At 49.8% G+C, this 20,813-nt stretch overlaps 2 protein-coding genes across 11 annotated transcripts; one reads left to right on the plus strand and one right to left on the minus strand.

Annotated features, from left to right (window-relative positions):
* Positions 1-667: 667 nt before the first annotated feature.
* On the minus strand, positions 668-14,018 carry LOC116757716 (cytochrome b ascorbate-dependent protein 3). 4 transcript variants are annotated; one of them, XM_032639814.1, is made up of 8 exons: positions 13,787-14,018; positions 13,579-13,636; positions 11,410-11,517; positions 9,690-9,888; positions 6,706-6,914; positions 5,896-6,050; positions 5,011-5,167; positions 668-2,071 (listed from the first exon to the last, which is right to left on the minus strand). In XM_032639814.1, the coding sequence occupies exons 4-8, from the start codon at positions 9,871-9,873 to the stop codon at positions 2,048-2,050; spliced, it is 729 nt and encodes a 242-aa protein (XP_032495705.1). In that variant the 5' UTR covers positions 9,874-9,888; positions 11,410-11,517; positions 13,579-13,636; positions 13,787-14,018; the 3' UTR covers positions 668-2,047. The 4 variants fall into 4 exon arrangements, with proteins under 4 accessions (XP_032495705.1, XP_032495706.1, XP_032495704.1 ...); XM_032639815.1 differs by lacking the exon at positions 13,579-13,636 and having other exon boundaries at positions 13,787-13,934; XM_032639813.1 differs by lacking the exons at positions 11,410-11,517; positions 13,579-13,636; positions 13,787-14,018 and adding an exon at positions 10,342-10,735.
* A 442-nt stretch (positions 14,019-14,460) lies between these two features.
* Positions 14,461-20,183, plus strand: TMEM138 (transmembrane protein 138). 7 transcript variants are annotated; one of them, XM_032639820.1, is made up of 5 exons: positions 14,461-14,528; positions 16,043-16,307; positions 17,380-17,551; positions 18,841-18,916; positions 19,189-20,183. In XM_032639820.1, the coding sequence occupies exons 2-5, from the start codon at positions 16,180-16,182 to the stop codon at positions 19,299-19,301; spliced, it is 489 nt and encodes a 162-aa protein (XP_032495711.1). In that variant the 5' UTR covers positions 14,461-14,528; positions 16,043-16,179; the 3' UTR covers positions 19,302-20,183. The 7 variants fall into 7 exon arrangements, 6 of the variants coding, with proteins under 6 accessions (XP_032495711.1, XP_032495710.1, XP_032495712.1 ...); XM_032639819.1 differs by having other exon boundaries at positions 14,464-15,103; positions 16,040-16,307; XM_032639821.1 differs by having other exon boundaries at positions 14,464-14,528; positions 16,040-16,307.
* The last annotated feature ends 630 nt before the right edge of the window (positions 20,184-20,813 follow it).

The raw sequence follows: 20,813 nt of genomic DNA on the forward strand, positions 1-20,813 counted from the left end.
ACCTCATGGGCACGTGGAAAGGATTCAAATGAACTGGTGAAGATAATGGCCTCAGCAGCCCAGGGGCTTACTCACTGGGAGTTACCAGTATCACCGATACATGCATCCAACTCCTTGAGTCGTCTGCTCTACCACCAGGTGGCCTCAGCTCATCACACTTGGAAGGGGGCCACCCCTTACTTTGCCCAAACTTGGCTGCAGGCTTCCTCAGCCCCTCGGCTTCCCTTTCTCTGCCCAGGGTCCCCTGTCCATCAGCCACACCACAGGTCCCTGACCACAAGGCACAGTTACCAGTGTGCACAGATGTACACACCCAGCAGCTGGGAAGGAAACTGGCATCAGACACCTGGGCTGTGGATCCCAACTCTGCCACTTCCTGGCTGGGTGACCTTGGGACAAGTCACTTACCCTTTTTGAGTGTTGTGTTTCAGACTATGAAGTAGGAAACATCTCCTTCCTTGTAAGATAATCAAGTGCTCAAGGGCCATTCACTAGTAAAGACACGCTCACGAACCAGGAGTCACATGTGATCCTAAGAAGACAGTCATGTGGTTCTCTGGTGTCTTCAGGTCTGCCCATTTCCGGGTCTGAGGGTCAGAACTAGCCCGAGGCTTTCGCAAGTTGCCCAGAGCTCACTTAACCACAGTATCATTTCAGCACAGAAGGCTTTGATTCTTAAAAACACATTTAATGAAAATCAAGCTTCACAAGTGAAATGCCTACCCATGTGCAAAGAGGGGGAGCTGGTCCTATGACCAAGGTGCCTGGCAGTCATCCCAGTGGCTTCTGAGGGCTTCAGCCACTTGAGAAGTTCTGTCATGGTCCTCCTGCCAGCATCTGGCCACGTGGGGTGGGGTGGACAGTCAGCCTCATGGCCCCTGCCAGGGGGTAAGGCCCACTCGGGACCCCAGGTGTCGCCATGCTGCTTGTCACCTAAGCACAGCAGTATGGAGCCTGGGACCTGGCAGGGCCTGTTTGGAGAAGGCAGTGCCAACACTTAGGAGAGGAGCAAGACGTCACCACAGTCTCGTTGGAAGAGCGGCGGCACACTCTGGCATCACACCCGAGACTGGGTGTGCCACGCACGTAGCTATCGTGGGGGCAAGTGAGGCACTTGGACGCTCAATGAGGAACGCCTCTGGAGGTGGCCTAGCTCCCAGGGCTCTGCTGGGTACAATGCACCATGACTTTGGCCCGTTTCATGGCAAGCTGGAGAGTGAAAATAGCTGAGCAAGTGCCCTGCCGAGAGAGCAAGGTTGAACCTGCCCGGGGACAGGCAGGCAAGCCTGGACCCGATGAGGGAAAGGAAAGGAAGCTCGAGGCACCCCTGCTACTCCTCCGTGGGACAGGCTGTTCTTGGGAGAGCAGGTTACCAGGGCTCATAAGGCTGTCCGACAGCACATCAGTCATAGGGAAGGGCCAGGATCCAGGCCCCAGTTGCAGCAGCAGCTAGAAGGGCACATACAACGCACGCAGACACAATGCAGCGACGGGAAACAACAGCAACGGGCAGCCAGCTCCTCAGCTTCTCCTCTGCAGAAGCAGCTCTGCCATTCTCCCCTGTCCTTCCATCGCGTCACCGTGTTCCCGCCCAGCCTCGTGTCCAGATGGGCTGGATGGAGGTAACGGAGCAGATGAAGCCTGGCCCGGCGCAGCGGCCTAAACTTCAAGGGAAAGCTGAGGAAGCATCGGCTCCCTCACTTTCCACGGTACGGACTGCACTTGATTCCCAGGTCACCTGAGCTCTCAGGGTTCTCTGCCACATCCCTAGGGGTATGAGGGGAAATGAGCCTGACTTCACGCGAGCAGGAGCGGCGTGAGCAGCCAGGGCAAGGAGGGCCTGGGGTAAACGAACGACCTGAGAAGTCAATGCCAGGAAGAGGTGGAGAAGCCAAAGCCACCGAGGAAAGCATGTGGGCAGCAAGCTGTGGAGAGAGCAGGTCCACCACGGAGACGAGGGGAGACTGGACGAGAGTCCCGGGGAGAGCAGAGCTTCTGAAGGAGTCCAGACCGCACCACCAACCGCTCCTGGCAGCGCCTTCCTTGTTCACTCCCCGCCGTGCAACAGGGCCTGGAAAGACAGGCAGATGCACTCAGGTTAATGGCATAACGTCAAAATGGCCCCTGACCTGTAGGAGTCACGCCAGGCCTGAGATGCTCAGACCCCAACCTGCAAGGCGAGTCCCAGCCCATGCCACCACACCTTTCAGAGAAGCTCCAAAGCCCCTCAGCCAATACACACCCCATCTCACCATGTCCCTCAGGTGCCTGCGTGGCCAAGAACAGGCAAAACGTGCTGCAAGCACTCAAACCGTCACCAAGCACCCGCTAGATACGCTCCCGTCCCACTAGATGAGCCCTAAAGCCGAAGAAGTACGCTCCCGTCCCACTAGATGAGCCCTAAAGCCGAAGAAGTGTAGATACGCTCCCATCCCACTAGATGAGCCCTAAAGCCGAAGAAGTGTAGATACGCTCCCGTCCCACTAGATGAGCCCTAAAGCCGAAGAAGTGTAGATACGCTCCCGTCCCACTAGATGAGCCCTAAAGCCGAAGAAGTGTAGATACGCTCCCGTCCCACTAGATGAGCCCTAAAGCCGAAGAAGTGTAGATACGCTCCCGTCCCACTAGATGAGCCCTAAAGCCGAAGAGGTGTAGATACGCTCCCATACCACTAGATGAGCCCTAAAGCCGAAGAAGTACGCTCCCGTCCCACTAGATGAGCCCTAAAGCCGAAGAAGTGTAGATACGCTCCCATCCCACTAGATGAGCCCTAAAGCCGAAGAAGTGTAGATACGCTCCCATCCCACTAGATGAGCCCTAAAGCCGAAGAAGTGTAGATACGCTCCCATCCCACTAGATGAACCCTAAAGCCGAAGAAGTGTAGATACGCTCCCATCCCACTAGATGAACCCTAAAGCCGAAGAAGTATAGATATGCTCCCATCCCACTAGATGAGCCCTAAAGCTGAAGAAGTATAGATACGCTCCCGTCCCACTAGATGAGCCCTAAAGCCGAAGAAGTATAGATAAGCTCCCATCCCACTAGATGAGCCCTAAAGCCGAAGAAGTGTAGATACGCTTCCATCCCACTAGATGAACCCTAAAGCCGAAGAAGTACGCTCCCATCCCACTAGATGAGCCCTAAAGCCGAAGAAGTGTAGATACGCTCCCATCCCACTAGATGAGCCCTAAAGCCGAAGAAGTACGCTCCCGTCCCACTAGATGAGCCCTAAAGCCAAAGAAGTGTAGATACGCTCCCATCCCACTAGATGAGCCCTAAAGCCGAAGAAGTGTAGATACGCTCCCATCCCACTAGATGAGCCCTAAAGCCGAAGAAGTGTAGATACGCTCCCATCCCACTAGATGAGCCCTAAAGCCGAAGAAGTACGCTCCCGTCCCACTAGATGAGCCCTAAAGCCGAAGAAGCGTAGATACGCTCCCGTCCCACTAGATGAGCCCTAAAGCCGAAGAAGTATAGATACGCTCCCGTCCCACTAGATGAGCCCTAAAGCCGAAGAAGTATGCTCCCATCCCACTAGATGAGCCCTAAAGCCGAAGAAGTGTAGATACGCTCCCGTCCCACTAGATGAGCCCTAAAGCCGAAGAAGTATAGATACGCTCCCGTCCCACTAGATGAGCCCTAAAGCCGAAGAAGTGTAGATACGCTCCCATCCCACTAGATGAGCCCTAAAGCCGAAGAAGTGTAGATACGCTCCCATCCCACTAGATGAGCCCTAAAGCCGAAGAAGTACGCTCCCATCTCACTAGATGAGCCCTAAAGCCGAAGAAGTATAGATATGCTCCCATCCCACTAGATGAGCCCTAAAGCCGAAGAAGTGTAGATACGCTCCCATCCCACTAGATGAGCCCTAAAGCCGAAGAAGTACGCTCCCATCTCACTAGATGAGCCCTAAAGCCGAAGAAGTATAGATATGCTCCCATCACACTAGATGAGCCCTAAAGCTGAAGAAGTATAGATACGCTCCCATCCCACTAGATGAGCCCTAAAGCCGAAGAAGTGTAGATACGCTCCCGTCCCACTAGATGAGCCCTAAAGCCGAAGAAGTGTAGATATGCTCCCGTCCCACTAGATGAGCCCTAAAGCCGAAGAAGTATAGATATGCTCCCATCACACTAGATGAGCCCTAAAGCCGAAGAAGTATAGATACGCTCCCGTCCCACTAGATGAGCCCTAAAGCCGAAGAAGTATAGATACACTCCCGTCCCACTAGATGAGCCCTAAAGCCGAAGAAGTATAGATACGCTCCCGTCCCACTAGATGAACCCTAAAGCCGAAGAAGTACGCTCCCATCTCACTAGATGAGCCCTAAAGCCGAAGAAGTATAGATAAGCTCCCATCCCACTAGATGAACCCTAAAGCCGAAGAAGTACGCTCCCATCCCACTAGATGAGCCCTAAAGCTGAAGAAGTATAGATACGCTCCCATCTCACTAGATGAACCCTAAAGCCGAAGAAGTATAGATACGCTCCCATCCCACTAGATGAACCCTAAAGCCGAAGAAGTATAGATACGCTCTCATCACACTAGATGAACCCTAAAGCCGAAGAAGTACGCTCCCATCTCACTAGATGAACCCTAAAGCCGAAGAAGTATAGATAAGCTCCCATCCCACTAGATGAACCCTAAAGCCGAAGAAGGAGAAATTACCGTACACCCCTCATTACGCGCAAGCCCGTCCTTGGAGAAGACAAGGCTACACTTCCACTCGTGAAACCACAGCAATCTGGGGAGGCGAGTAACACCCACCCTCTCCCAGCGGACAGGCCCCCAGGAGCCTGAGCCCGAGCAGCTGCGCTTGCTGCAACGGCCAGGAGGTGCTGGGCTGCCACTGGTGCGCCCCGTCAGCCAGCGTAACCCCACCTTCAAGCACCTTGGTTTCCCACCACGTTACTGGGTTGGTCTTCCCGGCAAAGCCCAAGTCTTTACTGGGTGACCCTTCCCTAGACCCGGCCCTACCCCAACCTGGAATGGGAGACCAAAACCCCATACCTGTCTTTCGGCCTGCATCCCCAGCTCTGGGCGTTTCCAAGACGAAGCCAGCAGGATATAGAGCACCAGCAGCCCGAAGACCACCACCAGCATCCCAGAGCAGTTGGCAAAGACAGCCTCACTGGGCAGGCTGGAGTACGAGTTGGTGCCATTTTTCCTGAGGATGACAAAACAATGTGGGCGCTCAAGAAACTTTTCTACCTGTTTTTGCCCAATGTGAGACTCAGTGCCACTAACAGAGGATAAGAAAAGCTTCCCAGGACCTGCTGTGACCTGGAATATTAACATACTTTCCAAGTCTCTGCCATGACAAGTGTCTGCAGAATGCTTTTTCCCTGTGAGGAAGCTAAAGCTCCCAGACGTGAAATGAACTTTTCCAGTTACATAACTAGGAAATGGCACAGCCAAGATCTATACCCAGGTCTGACCTCAAATCTTGTTTGCTTTTCACTGCACCCCCACTACTTCAAAGAACGGAGAATGGGAGTGGTTAGGCATGCAGCCTCTAGTCCTAACACAAAGCTCCGCCACTTACTGGCTGTGTGCCCTTAGGTGCATTACTAAACCTCTCTGTGCCTCTGTTCCCTAATGTATAAGTGGCAATGACAACAAATGTTGTAGGGCAGTTAGAGGATTAAATTTAAGATGTTTAGAATAGTTTCTGCCACAGAGTAGGTTCTAAATCGCTTTGATGCTGGGTATTTGCTGACCAGTGTACCAATCTCAGCCTAAAGAAAGACCAATTCCATTAACCTTCCAGATCAGGAACGAGCCCCATCCCAAAAGCTTCCCTCCCTTGGATGGGTCCTATGATCATCGAGTGCATCTTCTGAAGACCCTGTTCCTTCCCCTCCACCTTAGAGTTGGGGGCGCCGTCCCACTCACAGACTGGAGAAAAGCTTCTCATTAATGCCGGAAATGACAGATGCAATGGCCAGAGAGAGAACGGAGGCTCCAAAGAAGACGTGGAAGGGTTTAAGGAGGCTGCGCAGCTGCACGGACGCCCAGGGCAGCAGGAAGACCGCAAAGCCCAAGAACCACTGTGGACACAGGAAGTACTTGATTGTACTGTGTGTGACCAAAGGCACACCAGGTCATCCCACTCACCAGTGCCTCCTACCCATCAGTGAACCCTTGCCCTTATCTCCCAGCTCAAACCTCCCACCAGGCATTGCCCCAGCACCACACCTAGCCTCCTCACTGGGGTCTGTTTGTCTTACACAAAGGAATGTAGGAATGTTACCTACATGAAATGCTTAGCTATCCCCAGTCTCCTGCAAACCCAGCCATCCTTGTTTGTCTCTGCTTCCTTCCTGTCCTGGCTCACAAAACACATTTGTACAGGGCTGACATCAGAATACGGATACTACTTCTAGAATTGCTTCTAGTTCACAGAAAGGGGGGAGAGAAGAGGGCAGAAAAGATGATTTAGAGTCAGTGTGGTGCGTGCTGTGACAGAGTTAGCTTAGAGCGCTCCAGCACCACAGGTGGGCCGTGTGAGGGGTAAGAGCTGGAACAGGGTGAATTCGGGAACCACCAATCTCCCACAGCCCTTCAAACTGCCGATTCTACAGGATGTGCCCTGCAAGGCCGTCTCCAGGCAGTAAGCAGAAGGGATATTTGGTGCTGATGCAAGTGAAGCCCCAACGAGAGCTGGCAGCTGTGGGAATCCAAAGGAGAACAGAGAGTACCCACCTGACAGGCGAAGAGGAAGACGGTGGTGATGCCCAGCCAGCTGTGCAGGGAGTAGAGATTGGGGATCTTTCTATGGCTGTGAAAGTCAAAGACGGCATGCAGCCCCAGTACAGTCAGGATGAAGGCCAGCAGGTGCATGGCTGCGTGGCCGAATTTCCAGGGCAGCTTGGGCCCTACCCACGACTGGGGCAGGCGGTAGACCAGTGATGCTGTAGGAGAGAGAGCAGTCCCTGGGCTCGGCCTCTTCCCCTGTGCTCACCCGTGCATTAGGGGAATTACCCTGACGTGATCCCAGACAGCCTCCCAACAAAATAAGGAAATGCTAGGACATCAGTATCAACTCCTCAGCATCTTCCATCCTTGCATCATTTCTGGTATAGCCATCAACCATGAAGCGGGGAGACAAGGACCATGACAAAAGGGAGGAGCCGGAAGAGGGACAAGCTAGGAGTCTGGGATCAGCAGATACGAACTACTCTACGTAAAATAAACAGTGTGTCCCTACTGCAGAGCACAGGGAGCCATATTCAGTATCTTGTAATAAGCTATACTGGAAAGAAATCTGAAAATATATACATATATATGTGTATATACATATACACACACACACACACATATATATATATATCTGAATCACTTTGCTGTACACCAGAAAACACAACTCTGTAAATCAACTACACTTCAATTTAAGAAAGGGAGGGGTGGGTAGAACAGGTTTCATGGACTTGCCATTCTGTCATAACAATAATAAATGCCACTTGTATGCAGTTTTACAGGTTGAAAAGCAACGTCACATCCATTATTTCATCTAACTGAATGAATTCTCACAACTGAAGTGAGTTGTCGAGGACACAGGCTTTAAGGTTAGATAACCGAGGTCCAGATCCAGGTTCTTCCTCTCAGCTATTTGGCATATTCCTAAATCTCAGTTTCCTCATCTGTAAAATAGAGGCAACAACAGAGCCTCACAAGCGTCCCGTAAGAACAAAAGTGGGAGGATGTATCCAAAGTGCACGGGGTAAGCTGCTATTATCAACATCATTATTCCCATTTTACAAGTGGCGAAAATGAGACTCACCTGGGCCCCAAGGCCTGCCTCTGAATGCACGGGGCAAGGATGGGTCTGGCAGGACTAAGGGGACCCCTCAGGTACGGCCCCGACTGTGCCACGGAGGCTCCAGGCCCCGCTCCCTAGAGCAAGGGCTGGCAGGCTGCCGCGCACAGGCCAGGTGCAGCCAGCTGCCGATTTTCGTGAATAAAGTGTTTTTACTCCATATGGCTAAACGTCATTTATTGAAAAGAACATCTTGTCCCACAGCTCTGCAGAGCCACCTTTCCTCACTTGTCTATTCACTTATCACTACCACACTTTTTTTTTAATTGGAATACAGTTGATTTACAATGTTGTATTAGTTCCAGGTGTACAGCGAAGTGAGTCAGTTATACATTTATATATATCCACTCTTTTTTAGATTCTTTTCCCATATAGGCCATTACAGAGTATTGAGCAAAGTTCCCTGTGCTATACAGTAGGTCCCACGCTGTCTTAATTACAGTAGCTTTATAATAAACCTGAATAGACGGGAGAGTAAGCCCTCCAACTTTGCTCTTTTTCAAAACCACCTTGACTAATCTTGGCCCTTTGCATTTCAAGATAATTCAGTCTGATTGTCAATTTTCACAAAAATAAGCACTGAGACCTTGGGGTTGAAATTAACCTACAAAACGATTTCAGGAGAATTTACATCTTTACAACGTTTAGTCTTCCAATCCACTTACACAGTAGTATATCCCTCCATTTATTTAGGGCTTCTTTAATTTCAATACAGTTTTATATTTTTCTCTGTAGAAACATTATATGGCTTTTGTCAGATTTATGCCTAGGTAATTAATGCTTATGGATGCTATTATCAAATTATATTTGATATTAAATAATAATTAACATAATTAATAATAATTAAATAACATTAATTTTAAAATTTGTACTTATTTTTTCCGTTTTATTGAGATATAACTGACATACAGCACTGCATAAGTTTGTGTAGAACATAATGGTCTGCCTTACATACATCATGGAATGATTACCACAATAAGTTTAGTGAACATCCATCTTCTGATATAGATACAAAATTTTAAAAATAGACAAAAACTTTTTTCTTGTGATGACAACTCTTTGATTTACTCTCTTAACAGCTTTCATATATAACATACAGCAGGGTTAACTGTATTTATCATGTTGTACATTGCATCCCTAGTACTTATTTATCTTAAAACTGGAGGTTGGTACCTTTTGACTGCCTTCATCCAATTCCCCCTCCCCCCACCCCTGGTAACCATAAATCTGCTGTCTTTTACTATGAGTTTGTTTGTTTTTGGAGTATAATTGACCTACAGCACTATGTTACTTCCTGTTACAAAACACAGTCATTCAATATTTCTGTACATTTCAAAATGATCCCCATGATAGGTCTAGCTATGATCATCACCATACAAAGATATTACATAATTACTGGCCACATTCCCTACACTGTACCTGTGCTTCATTTGTTTTGCAGCTGGAAGTCCATACCTCTTGCTCTCCCTCACCTATTTCTCTCCCCACCCCCACCACTATAAATAAAGTTTTATCAGAACACAGCTACACGTTTCCGTGTTGTCTCTGGCTGCTCTCACAACACAGTAGCAGAGCTGAGTAGGTGCAACATAGATCATAGGGCTTGCAAAGCCTAAACTATTTACTGTCTGGCCTTTAACAGAAAAAGTTCGCCAACCCCCGTCCAAGAGTATCCATGCAGCTACCCTTCTCAGATGCTCCCGTTCGCACGACTTCTTCCTCCACATGACACCTGGGCCCAAAAACAGCCCAGCCCACCCCACCCCTATAGCCCTGAACCCGACAGTAACGAAGGCCAGGATGGAGAGGGACAGCGCTGCCCTGTACGAGCCCGGGCCACACCATGTCTCCTCTGCTGACCTGTACTCACCAGCACTGTAGAACACCACCATGCCCGTAACCATGAGCACCGGGTGCCAGTTGAACATGAGCATGGTGCCATCCCAGGCAAAGCCACCTTGCCAGTACCATATCCAATAGATGGTGGAGAGGATGCACATCGAGCCCAGGGAGCACAGCGCCAAGACGGACAGATAAAACCATCCCACAGCCATTCCGATCAAGCACTCCTAGAGAAAGCGGAAACCACACGTCCCTGTTGGCTCAGGCGCACTCCACACGCAGGCTAAAGGAGGTAACACTGACCTTGCTCTTGGCCGGAAGGGTGGTTCCCCTGCTATCAGCCTGGGCACTGTCCCATGAAGCCTTGACGGCTGGGTGAACCCAATCTCTGGTTACGAACAGTGAGTGAGGCCCCGCCCCAGCACCTGGCAGCATACGGCGCAGCCAGCCTGGGCCTAGGGCTGGCCCTGGAGAGAGGCCTCCCCCGCTGCGGCTCGACGCCAAGGCTCTAGATCCAGGGCCCTAGGATGCGCCTCCCCTCACAGGACCAGAAGGTAAAGAATTATAACCCCACTCCCCATGAAAAGAAAGGACAGAAATCAAAATCCAGGCGAGATCACACAAATGCCCAGGGCTTCAGTTCTAACGTAAGGAGGCAAAACTCACAATCTTCACACTACCATTAGGCCACTTGAGAGAGAGTGCTATAGGATCCCACTTCTGCAGCAAAGTTCTTCCCCAGACTGTGACCTCTATGGGCTAATCCTCCCATTGGGAGGTAACGTGGGGTCTTCAGAGTCCCCATTCGCCACACCTTTAATTGAGCAAAAGCCCCCAGCTGTCTCCAGACCTGAAACTTCTGCTTTCTCTTCTCTGGGGAAAGTCCAGAGGAGAAAAGAGGAAGCAAGAACTCGTGATCTAGAAAGCAAGAGTTTATCTTGAGGGTCCCACGTGTACCTGATAAACTCAGAAACCAACCCTGGTTTCAGGCATGGTGAATGCCTAGCCCCCTAAGCAGCTGCTCTGAAATTTTATTTATTTATTTTTGGCTGTTTTGGGTCTTCGTTTCTGTGCGGGGGCTTTCTCCAGTTACGGCAAGCGGGGGCCACTCTTCATCACGGTGCGCGGGCCTCTTACTATCACGGCCTCTCCAGAGGCACAGGCTCAGTGGTTGTGGCTCACAGGCCCAGTTGCTCCGCAGCATGTGGGATCTTCCCAGACCAGGGCTCGAACCCGTGTCCCCCCGCACTGGCAGGCAGATTCTCAACCACTGCGCCACCAGGGAAACCCAGCAGCTGCTCTTAAAAGCCAGGCAGGGCTTCCCTGGTGGCGCAGTGGTTGAGAGTCCGCCTGCAGATGCAGGGGACGCAGGTTCGTGCCCCGGTCCGGGAAGATCCCACATGCCGCGGAGCGGCTGGGCCCGTAAGTCATGGCCGCTGAGCCTGCGCATCTGGAGCCTGTGCTCCGCAACGGGAGAGGCCACAGCAGTGAGAGGCCCGCCTACAGCAAAAAAAAAAAAAAAAGCCAGGCAAGTGGGCGTGAGTTGGCAGGCAGTCTGCAAAGCCACAGGACACCCCTGCTTTCAGCATGGGCACAGCTCTCAAGGCAGGCACACTGCCCCGTGGACTCAGGCCAAGAAGCTGACACAGTGGCTTCCTGCAGTTGAGGTCCCTCAATCTGAACCAGCTAACAGAGAAGAGGCCCCTAAAATCAAGAACTCCCAAGGAGATAAAACACTTGACCCTCACCTTTATACCTAGTGGCAGGCTGACAGAGTGGTGGCCTGGACTCCAATTCTTATGCTCTGAGGCTCCTTAAGCAACTCACTTAACATTTGTAGGACTCAGTCTTCTCATCTGAAAGAAAGCCATGGCAATAGGATATAACTTACTGAAAGGCAGCTACGAGCAGACACCACACCAGAACCTTACACACATGATCCCATCTACTCATCTTCACAACCCCATGTGGAGTTATCCCCATTTTATAGATGAGGAAACTAAGGCTCAGACAGACTAAATAGGACCCAGTAAGTGGGCAGGGAGTTTCAAACCCTTGTCTATTCGGTTTCAAAGCCCATGTTTTTAATTTGACCACAGGTTGTCAGAGAGTCAAGAAAATGTATGTAAGGACATCGTGAGAGGACAGTATTATCATTTTCTTAGTATTGTTACAGCATTTCATCCTAACGACTAAAAAAACCTCAAGCTCATGGCCCCCATGGCTGCCCAGGCCTCTCAGTGGCCCCAATTCCATGTCGTGCCAGCTCTCTCCATGCCAGGTGTCTACCTAACTACAAACAGATGCTAAGCTCTCACAAAGAGATCCAAGGTGGCAGTAATCTCTGAGAAAGTAAGATCTGAGGTCTGGGGGAAAAAATAAGCTTCCAGGAGGCTGGAGAGAGAAAACCATGCCACCTGATTTCTGGAAGCTTTCTACCTTAGCTACTGAGCTCAGAGATTTGCTACCCAGCCTCAAGAGTTATCCCCTTAGTTCCTGTAAGGGCAGTAGAAGTTTCAGGTCACCAGAGGTTCAATCATACCCCCAGTGAAGTGTCAGCACAAAGGAGCTCTTGGTCAGCAGGCTCCATCCACTGAATAATATCTACTTTTTTTTCCCCCTCCCTTTGTAAGAGGAAAAAAGAAAATATAATCCAAAAGGGACCACATCTACGCCCCTAGAAGAGGTCCTGGATTACTGCTCTGGGACAGACTTGGAAAAGACAATGGGGACACTTCCCTAACAGATGGCTGGAATGTTTTACCAACAGTACACAGACAAGCCCTCCCTCTGCTCAAAATAGAGAGCAAAAGGAGAGAAAAAGAAAGAATGCAGTGAAAATTGCAATCCAAATGCTAAGAATATCCTCTCATTTATTCCAAGAGAACAGGATGTGCTAAGATTTCAGGATGTGCCCACCAGTCCTATTCTGCCCTCACTTGTAGAGACGCATTCTAAGACAAAAGTCGGCAAACTCCTGTAAAGGGCCAGAATGGTAAATATTTTAGATTTTGCAGGCCATACGGTTTGTCACAACTATGTCATCAACTCTGCTGATGTACTGCAAGAGCAATCATAAATAATACCTTCACAGATGAACATGAGCTATGTTCAGAAAAACTTTATTTATGGACAAAGAAATTTCAGTTTTTATATCATTTCCACATGTCACAAAATATCATTTTCTTTTTTTTTTTCAATCATTGAAAAACGTAAAAGCCATTTAGGCCAGCCAGATTTGGCCTGTGGGTCATGTTTGTTGACCCTGATCTAAGGCGTCTACTCTCCAACCTAATATACTTCTCAATCCCATAGCAAAAAGGATTCTCCCAGGCTGCACTAAAACAGATCAGGCCCTGGTGTAGGAAATGGGTATATCCTACTTGGCCCTAGCCTTAGGAAAAGGCTCTATTCCAAACCCATTCACAATTATTTAGAAGTGCAAATAGATGAAGGAACAGGAAGTCTGTTTGTTGCTCCACTTCTCAGATGAATGGTGCGGGCTTCAGGAATCCTGAGAACCAGATTTAGGGCTCAAGTCCTGAACTCTTATCTTACGGATCAAAAATATTCGGGCCCAAAGAAGGAAAGTGACTTGGCCACGGTGAGTGGGCGAGCTGGTACAAGGCTCCAGGTTCACTCCCCCTGTGCTCCAAGGACTCCTCACTTCCAAACGCAGCTTCGTAGTCAGAGACTCAGGAGTGAGGGGCCCTAAATTCCACTCAGGAGGTAGATAAGCAAGGCCCTCCTTAGCACCTGCGTGATTACAGTCCCGCCCTTCGTACTGCCTCTGGTCGGCCTCAGGTGTCCAGAGTAGGTTTCCAGGAACCCGGGGACCGATCCCTGACTCCTCCGCCGGGACCAAGATCCCTTGGTCCCAGCTAACCTTGGGTGCAAATTAAGGCAAGGGGCTCCACCTGCTGACTGCGACTTCCGAAGAGCTTCTGTGCTTTCCAAAGAGCTTCCTTCCACCACCTGTGTAAGTAAGGGCACAGAGAACGATGTCCATTTCGTAAAAGAGAAAACTGAGGCCGAGCGAGGGGTCGCGACAGCGCGAAGCGAGGCAGTAGGAGAGCCAGCACTCGAACCCAGGTCCCTGAACTCCCAGCCCGGGATCTTTCTCACCCCCGAACCACAGTGGAACGCAGGGGTGCTGGGGTCTCCGAGACCCGCCTCTTGCCACCCGGCGCCGGACCGGCAGTTCCCGAGGCTCCTGGGAGATGGAGTGTGAGACTCTCAGGAACGCCCTCTATCACCAGTCACAGCCGCTCTACAGCCAACTGGCGGGGCCGCTCTGTCACCTTATAGGCTTGTAGCACTTCCGGTCGCGCGCGCTTTCCCGCGCGCGGCCACCTGGGAAATGAAGTCCAGAGCCGCGGGGTGGCCGTCAGACAAGGGGCTGACACTAACTCCAGTTCCTCCACAGGCGTTTCTTCCCCAAGCCCGGGCTTCCAGGGACCAGGAACGCCGTCACGGATCGGTCCTGTCCCTCACCCCCACCCCCACCCCCTCGATTCCGTGGAAGCGGAAATGTTCGGGCCGACGCGAAGCCTCTGGCCAGGGGCTGGCCCTCGGCAAGGCCGAACGCGGGGTAGGCGGGAGGCCTTGGCCCGCAGCTGGGAGCCCTGGAACAGGGCGCAGCGACGTTGAGAGAGGGGCGGGCCCAGGAATGCGGGGGCCCAAACATGGCGACCGAGCGGGCCAAAGAGCGGGGAGAAAAAGCCGAGGACAAGCGGGTAGCACGGCGCAGACGGAGCCGCGTCACCCATCTACTTCCGGAATTTAAAACCGGTTTCCGGAAGCCAGGACGGTGTCCCCGTGACAACCGACGTTGGGCCTTCTAGCTGAGAACGCTGAGGAGGAGTGGGTAAAGTGGCCGGAAGTCGGAATTTTGTTAATTGCTTTGGTTTTGGTTTTTTGCTAAGGCAAGCCCTATTTTAAAGTGGATTAGGAAGGGTGAGGAAAATTACTCAGGGGACAGAGAGAACGCGGCAGACAGCGGTGGACAAACTGCGAAGACCGCTTCATTACCTTGGGAATCACCGCTGCCCTAACCTGACGTGATGGTCATCCTTCCCGTAGAGATGGCGGTGGGCGGCTCTATATAACGGATCCTCACAGCAGCCTTCTGTGGTGGCCTGTGAAGTAGTAGTTAAGAGCACAGGCTTTGTTTTCACACCTAGTTGTGAATCCTGGCTCTGCTCACCTGCAACACGGAGGAACGACTTGAACTCTGACCCTGTGTCCTTGCCTGTAGAATGAGGATAATTCTTGCCCACCTTGCAGAGTAGTTGAGAGGATTAAAGGAAATTGTCTTGGTTGACAAATTTATCATGGTGTCGGTATGTAGCTGGTAGCTATCGATATTATTTGATGAATAAGGAGACTCGGTTCAGAGAAAAGCACCTTCGTACATCCACTAAAGTGGGACTTCTCCATCAGGTGAGGCGGACGAGGTTCCGCAGCTTCGCAGAGCCTCTGTGTAAAGTGGGGTAATAAGCGTAAGGACTGCTGCTTCTCAAGATGGGTGTGGGATTAAATAAGGAAATGAATATGAAGAGTTTGTAAACTGTAACATTTTACCGATATGAATTTAATCGTTCTGTAACACTTGGAAGCATTTTGAAATTTGTTCATAGATTTGATCCAGCTGGAGGGGGTCACAGGACACCCCCAAAGCAGCTTCTGGGTCTTGGAATAAATGAAAATAAAAGCCCAGCTCCCTTTACCTGGTGCCACTGTGTTGCTACCATAATCGTAAACGTTAGGAGAGCACTATTTCCTCTCCCACCTAGTTACATATAAACCCGTCAGTTATGTAAGAGGCAGCTTTGTACGGCAGTTAAGAGCACAGACTCTGGACCAAGACTGCTTAGATCTGAATGCTAGCTCTGCCACTTATTAGCAATGTGAACTTGGACAAATTATTTTACCTCCCTGGGCCTCGATTGTCCCCTCTGTAAAATGGGGAGAGTAATAGTGTGTCTTCTACCTCAAGGGTTATTGAGAGATTTAAGTGATGTGGGCGCTTTGAATTGTAAGCGATATTGTAGGTGACATGCAAAGGTTTTGCTGCTGCGGTTGGTAATAGATTAGTATTGTTGCGTGACCAGACAGTCACTGTGTGTAGGATCCCTAGATTCCTTTGGACTCAAAAGTGTTTAGAAAGAGCTCGACATCTAGAGGGTTCCAGCCATGGAAAAAGGTTTGAGGGTGAGGGTCCCTGGAAGGAGTGACTAGTTGGGGTTTTTCTGTTGTTGTTGGTTTTGTTCGTTGATGTATCCCAAGCACCTAGAATGGTGCCTGGTACATAATAAGTCCTCGGTGAATATGTATTAATGAATTTCTAACCTCCTTTTTTTTTTTTTTTTGCATCAGTAGGCCCTTGTCTGAGAGCAAGGGAAACAGCTCTGATTCTGAGGAACTATAGCTTCTCCCTCAGTGCCTGGGAGAGTACTAGGACTGCTTTCTGGGAACTGTGGAATGTGCCCTTGGGGGCCCAAGATAGCAGAAGGAAGATGCTCCAGACCAGTAACTATAGCCTGGTGCTCTCCCTGCAGTTCCTGCTGCTGTCCTATGACCTCTTTGTCAATTCCTTCTCGGAGCTACTCCGAATGGCTCCCGTCATACAGCTGGTGCTCTTCATGTAAGTTCAGTGGGTGGGACAGCTCAACCCAAGCAGTCTGAAGTCCCTGACAATCATAATTTAGCATTTTAAAGTTATTAATAGAGAAATATCAGGGAGAATAAAATTGCACTTTGTCCTGGGGGTACTCCATGGTCCATAGACATGTCATGGTCCATAGACATGGGCCTGTTTTGGTATACTTCCTCTAACAAGGGTTTGGGACACAGGGAGCAGTGCACATTGAAAATGAGGGCCAGATTGCTGACACTGTCATTTTCTCTATCTTCGAGTAGAAATACTGTCTTACAGTGCCATGAAAGAGGGTTACAAAATGTCAAGTAGGGCTTCCCTGGTGGCGCAGTGGTTGAGAGTCCGCCTGCTGATGCAGGGGACGTGGGTTCGTGCTCCGGTCCGGGAAGATCCCACATGCCGCAGAGCGGCTGGGCCCGTGAGCCATGGCCACTGAGCCTGCGCGTCCGGAGCCTGTGCTCCACAACGGGAGAGACCACAATAGTGAGAGGTCCGCGTACCGCAAAAAAAAAAAAAAAAAAAAAAGGTAATTTCAAATAGTAATAAATGTTATACAATGGATATAAAGTACCTGGGGTGGGGAGGTAAAGGCTACTTTAGGTAGTGGGGTGAAAGAAAAGTCTTTTTGAAGAGGGGACATTTGCACTGAGACGTGAATGGCACTAAGGCAGCCAGGCGTGCACAGATGAGGGAAAGTGCATTGCTGTCTTGCTAGAGGAAAACGTCTGACAGGACCAGGTTATGTGACAGACAGGGCTGGCATTTTCTGGATACAGGGAGGAAACTAGCTGCTTCTCACAGGTGCCTGGGAGCTTTGTTGAGTGGGGAGTGCCAGCAGGAAAGCCTTGTCCATAGACTGCCACTCAACTGATGGGGCCAGTGGGTAGTTTTAGCTTCGTGTCATTTGGGGTCCAAAACCCAAACTACCTCTGGGGGGGTTTCAGAGGACTATATATACCAAGGAAGGACAGACTCCATGGTGTCCCTTAGGACTCGGGGCTGGCTCTTGTGTCCTCCCCAGGCCTCCATTTGGCCGTCCTTTTGTTTTCTGTGTCTGCAGCATCCAGGATATTGCAGTCCTCTTCAACATCATCATCATTTTCCTCATGTTCTTCAACACCTTCGTCTTCCAGGCTGGCCTCGTCAACCTCCTCTTCCATAAGTTCAAAGGGACCATCATCCTGACAGCTGTGTACTTCACCCTCAGCATCTCCCTTCATGTCTGGGTCATGGTAAGAGTGAGGCTCTGAATCCTTAAAGGGCTAGGAATGTTTTTCTGTGGGAACCCAGAATCTCTGGATGTTTATATCTCACAGAGTCCTTGATAAGAAACAGATGAAATGAATGTGGTCCAGCCTAAAGCTAGACACATGAGAATTTCATAAGGCACTTTTATCTAACCTTATATGTTGAAGAACAGCCTTATCCAAGAGTCCAGGGACACTTCTGGAACATTCAATTCACTTTTGCCCCAAAAGGCCTGCCAGGGCTAAAACAGGAAGTTGAATCTGTTTCATCGTTAGCTGGTTGGTACAGCATATTCTTAGGCATCAGTGTCCCACGGGAAATAGGCAGGAGTGCCGCTGGCCCTTCAGTGCTGCATGCCGTCTGATGCATCCCCATCACTTCCACTAGGAAAACCGACCCCCAAGATGCCTCCCTTTGGTTCTAACATAGGCCTCAGAGCAGATCTAGTTTTCATGGTTTCGGATTTGTTTTTTTGTTGTTGTTGTTTTGGCCACGTGGTGTGGCTTGGTGGGATCTTAGTTCCCTGAGCAGGGATTGAACCCCTGCCCCCTGCAGTGGAAGCACGGAGTCCTAACCACTGGACCGCCAGGGAATTCCCTCAGATTTCTTCTGCTTCACAAATTCTTCCATCCCTTTGGGTATTTCATGTGCTTCTCATGTACTCATTTTATGGAACATATTAAAACCTCAGGGTTCTCTAGTCATTTCTTTACTAAATGTGCCTTCTCAGACCAAACGTCCCGTTAGGTTGCCCTTGTGATTCCACAGAGAGAACTAGAGCTCACAGGGAAGAAGCAGAGCAGTGCCGAAATCTCAAGGTGCTTCCCGGAGAGGATTGTCTCTGCTCTGGTTCCTGGAGCCAAAATAGTCCTGGCTTTGAACTGTGAAGCTGTTAATCTGATTAAACCCTGAGTGTACCAAGCCTTTATCTGACAGGAACTGAGCCTGAGATTTCCAAGGCAAGACAGTGACCATGCTGAACTCCTGAGATGATGTGTATCATTTCTCCTCGGCAAAGGCTACGGGATGAAATGGAATAAATGGCTTAGTTCCAACTTCCTCCCTCAGAGTTACAAGAATTTTCCCTCTGTAGCAAAAAAAAAAGGGAACTTGAGGTTCCTTTGAAAAGCACTCCTCGGGCTTGTGGAAAGAAAGAACGGGGGTGCATTAGCCTGCTATTAAACCAGGTGGCATCTCTGCAGCTAACCAAGTTGGAGATGCGAGGGCCTCATCTAGCCGTTCACATTTCTCTGTGTACTCATATCTCCTTTAGAACTTACGCTGGAAAAACTCCAACCACTTTGTCTGGACGGATGGACTTCAAACGTTATTTGTATTCCAGAGGCTAGGTAAGGACCAGAGCATCCTCAGGCCTCACTTTGGTCCCACCGGTGGCTCTGACAGCCAGGGCCTTGATCCTGGCTTCCCAGCCCATCACAGGCAGCGTGGGATGAGCGGGACAGCCACACCAAGAACAGGAGAGACCACTGCCCTCTGCCTTTTCTGGGAGTCACTGGGAAATCATGAAGCAGGGCCCCTCAGCCTCGTCCGGTTATGTTCTTACCCTGAAAGAAATACTCAGGAGCATCCCTGAGGCTTCTCTTCTGTTTATTATCCACAGCGGCAGTGTTATACTGTTACTTCTACAAACAGACGGCTGTGAGACTGGGTGATCCTCGCTTCTATCAGGACTCCTTATGGCTGCGCAAGGAGTTCATGCAAGTCCAAAGGTGACCACTTCTTGTCACACTGATGGATGCCTTTCCTTCCTGACAGAAGCCACATTTGGGGCTCTGCAGAGGGGATGGTCAGCCCTGTGCACTAGGAAGCAGCTTGACATTTCTAGGACAGGCCCAGGCCAGTTGTGTTCAGCAGTTGAGAAGGAAGATCCTCCCTCTAGCAAATGAAAGTGTTCCCTAATACAGACTCCCGTACATCATCCCTTCCCGGCCTCCTGCCGCAGTTCTGCCCCCTTTCCTTTCCTGTTCTCTACCCCTCTTCCTCACAGAGGGCTCTGTGGCTTTATCCTGGGGAAACTTTCCACTGAGCCCAGTAGAGGAGGAACTCCCAGCCCCTGTTCCGTTTGCACTACACACTGATGACTGAAGGATGCGAAGAGTGACTTTTCTGGGCTCCTGACTGATCACACCTCAGGCATTTAGATTTTATACCCAAGGTACTTTTTCTACATTTTATAAATAGGAAGTAAATTCTTTACCATAAATGATGGAGTCTCTGCCTCGCTAGATCTCTTCGTGGTTAAGAGACATGCCAAGTCCTAGCCTTAGCATCTACTCGGTCCAGTGGCAGATTGAACCACAGAGCAAATACGGATATTTACTGAATCCCACTGTGAGGACAAGATGAAATTCAGGATGTAATTTGATGCCTCACCCCCATCCCTGGAGTTCCAGACTTCTGTGTTTTATTCAGTCCCTCCCCCTGTCAGAGCCCTAAATTGCCTTCAGAAGAGTAAAAAGGTTCCCTAGACTCTTGGCAAAAGAAAAGTTTGTGTGCCCATAGTATCAGTTTTCTACTGCCAGAATAATGTTGTGTAACAGACCCAGCACCAAACTTCAGTGGCATATAACAATAAACAGTTCCGTGGCTCTTGAGTCTTGAGGTTCAGCTGATCTGTCTGGGTTTGGGTAATTTTTGCTGGGCTTGCACATGTGTCTGTGGTCAGCTGTGGGTCAGCCAGGCAGGTGTGATGATCTTGAGATCCTTGATTCTTGGCTAACTTAGGCTGGCCTCAGCTGGAATGACTCTGCTTCACATGACTTATCCTCCAGCAGACTTGCCTGGGTCTGTTTATAGACAGTGGCAGGGGAGCAGGAGAACAAGCCCTAGGGTGCAATCCCATTTCAGGCCTCTACTTGTATTGTGTTTCCAGACTCCCATAGGTCAAAGCAAGTCATGTGACTGAGCCCAGTGTCTGGGAAAGTGCTACAAAGTTTCCTGGCAAAAGACATGGATACAAAAAAAAAAAAAAAAAGGACATGGATACAGAGAGGGCCATTAATTCAGTCAGTCTACCCACCCACCCAGAAAGTTGCTCTGTGAAACTCATTATTTGGAGATACTCTAGCCCAGGAGTTAGCAAACTTTCTGTAAAAGGCCAAATAGTAAATATTTTAGATTTTGAGGGCTGTGTGGCCTCTGTTGCAATTACTCAACTCCGACATTTTGTAGCATGAAAGCAGCCAGAGATGATACATAAATGAATGACCTATGTCACAAAATATT

This window comes from Phocoena sinus, chromosome 8 (assembly GCF_008692025.1).
Source record: "Phocoena sinus isolate mPhoSin1 chromosome 8, mPhoSin1.pri, whole genome shotgun sequence".
NCBI lineage: Eukaryota > Metazoa > Chordata > Mammalia > Artiodactyla > Phocoenidae > Phocoena > Phocoena sinus.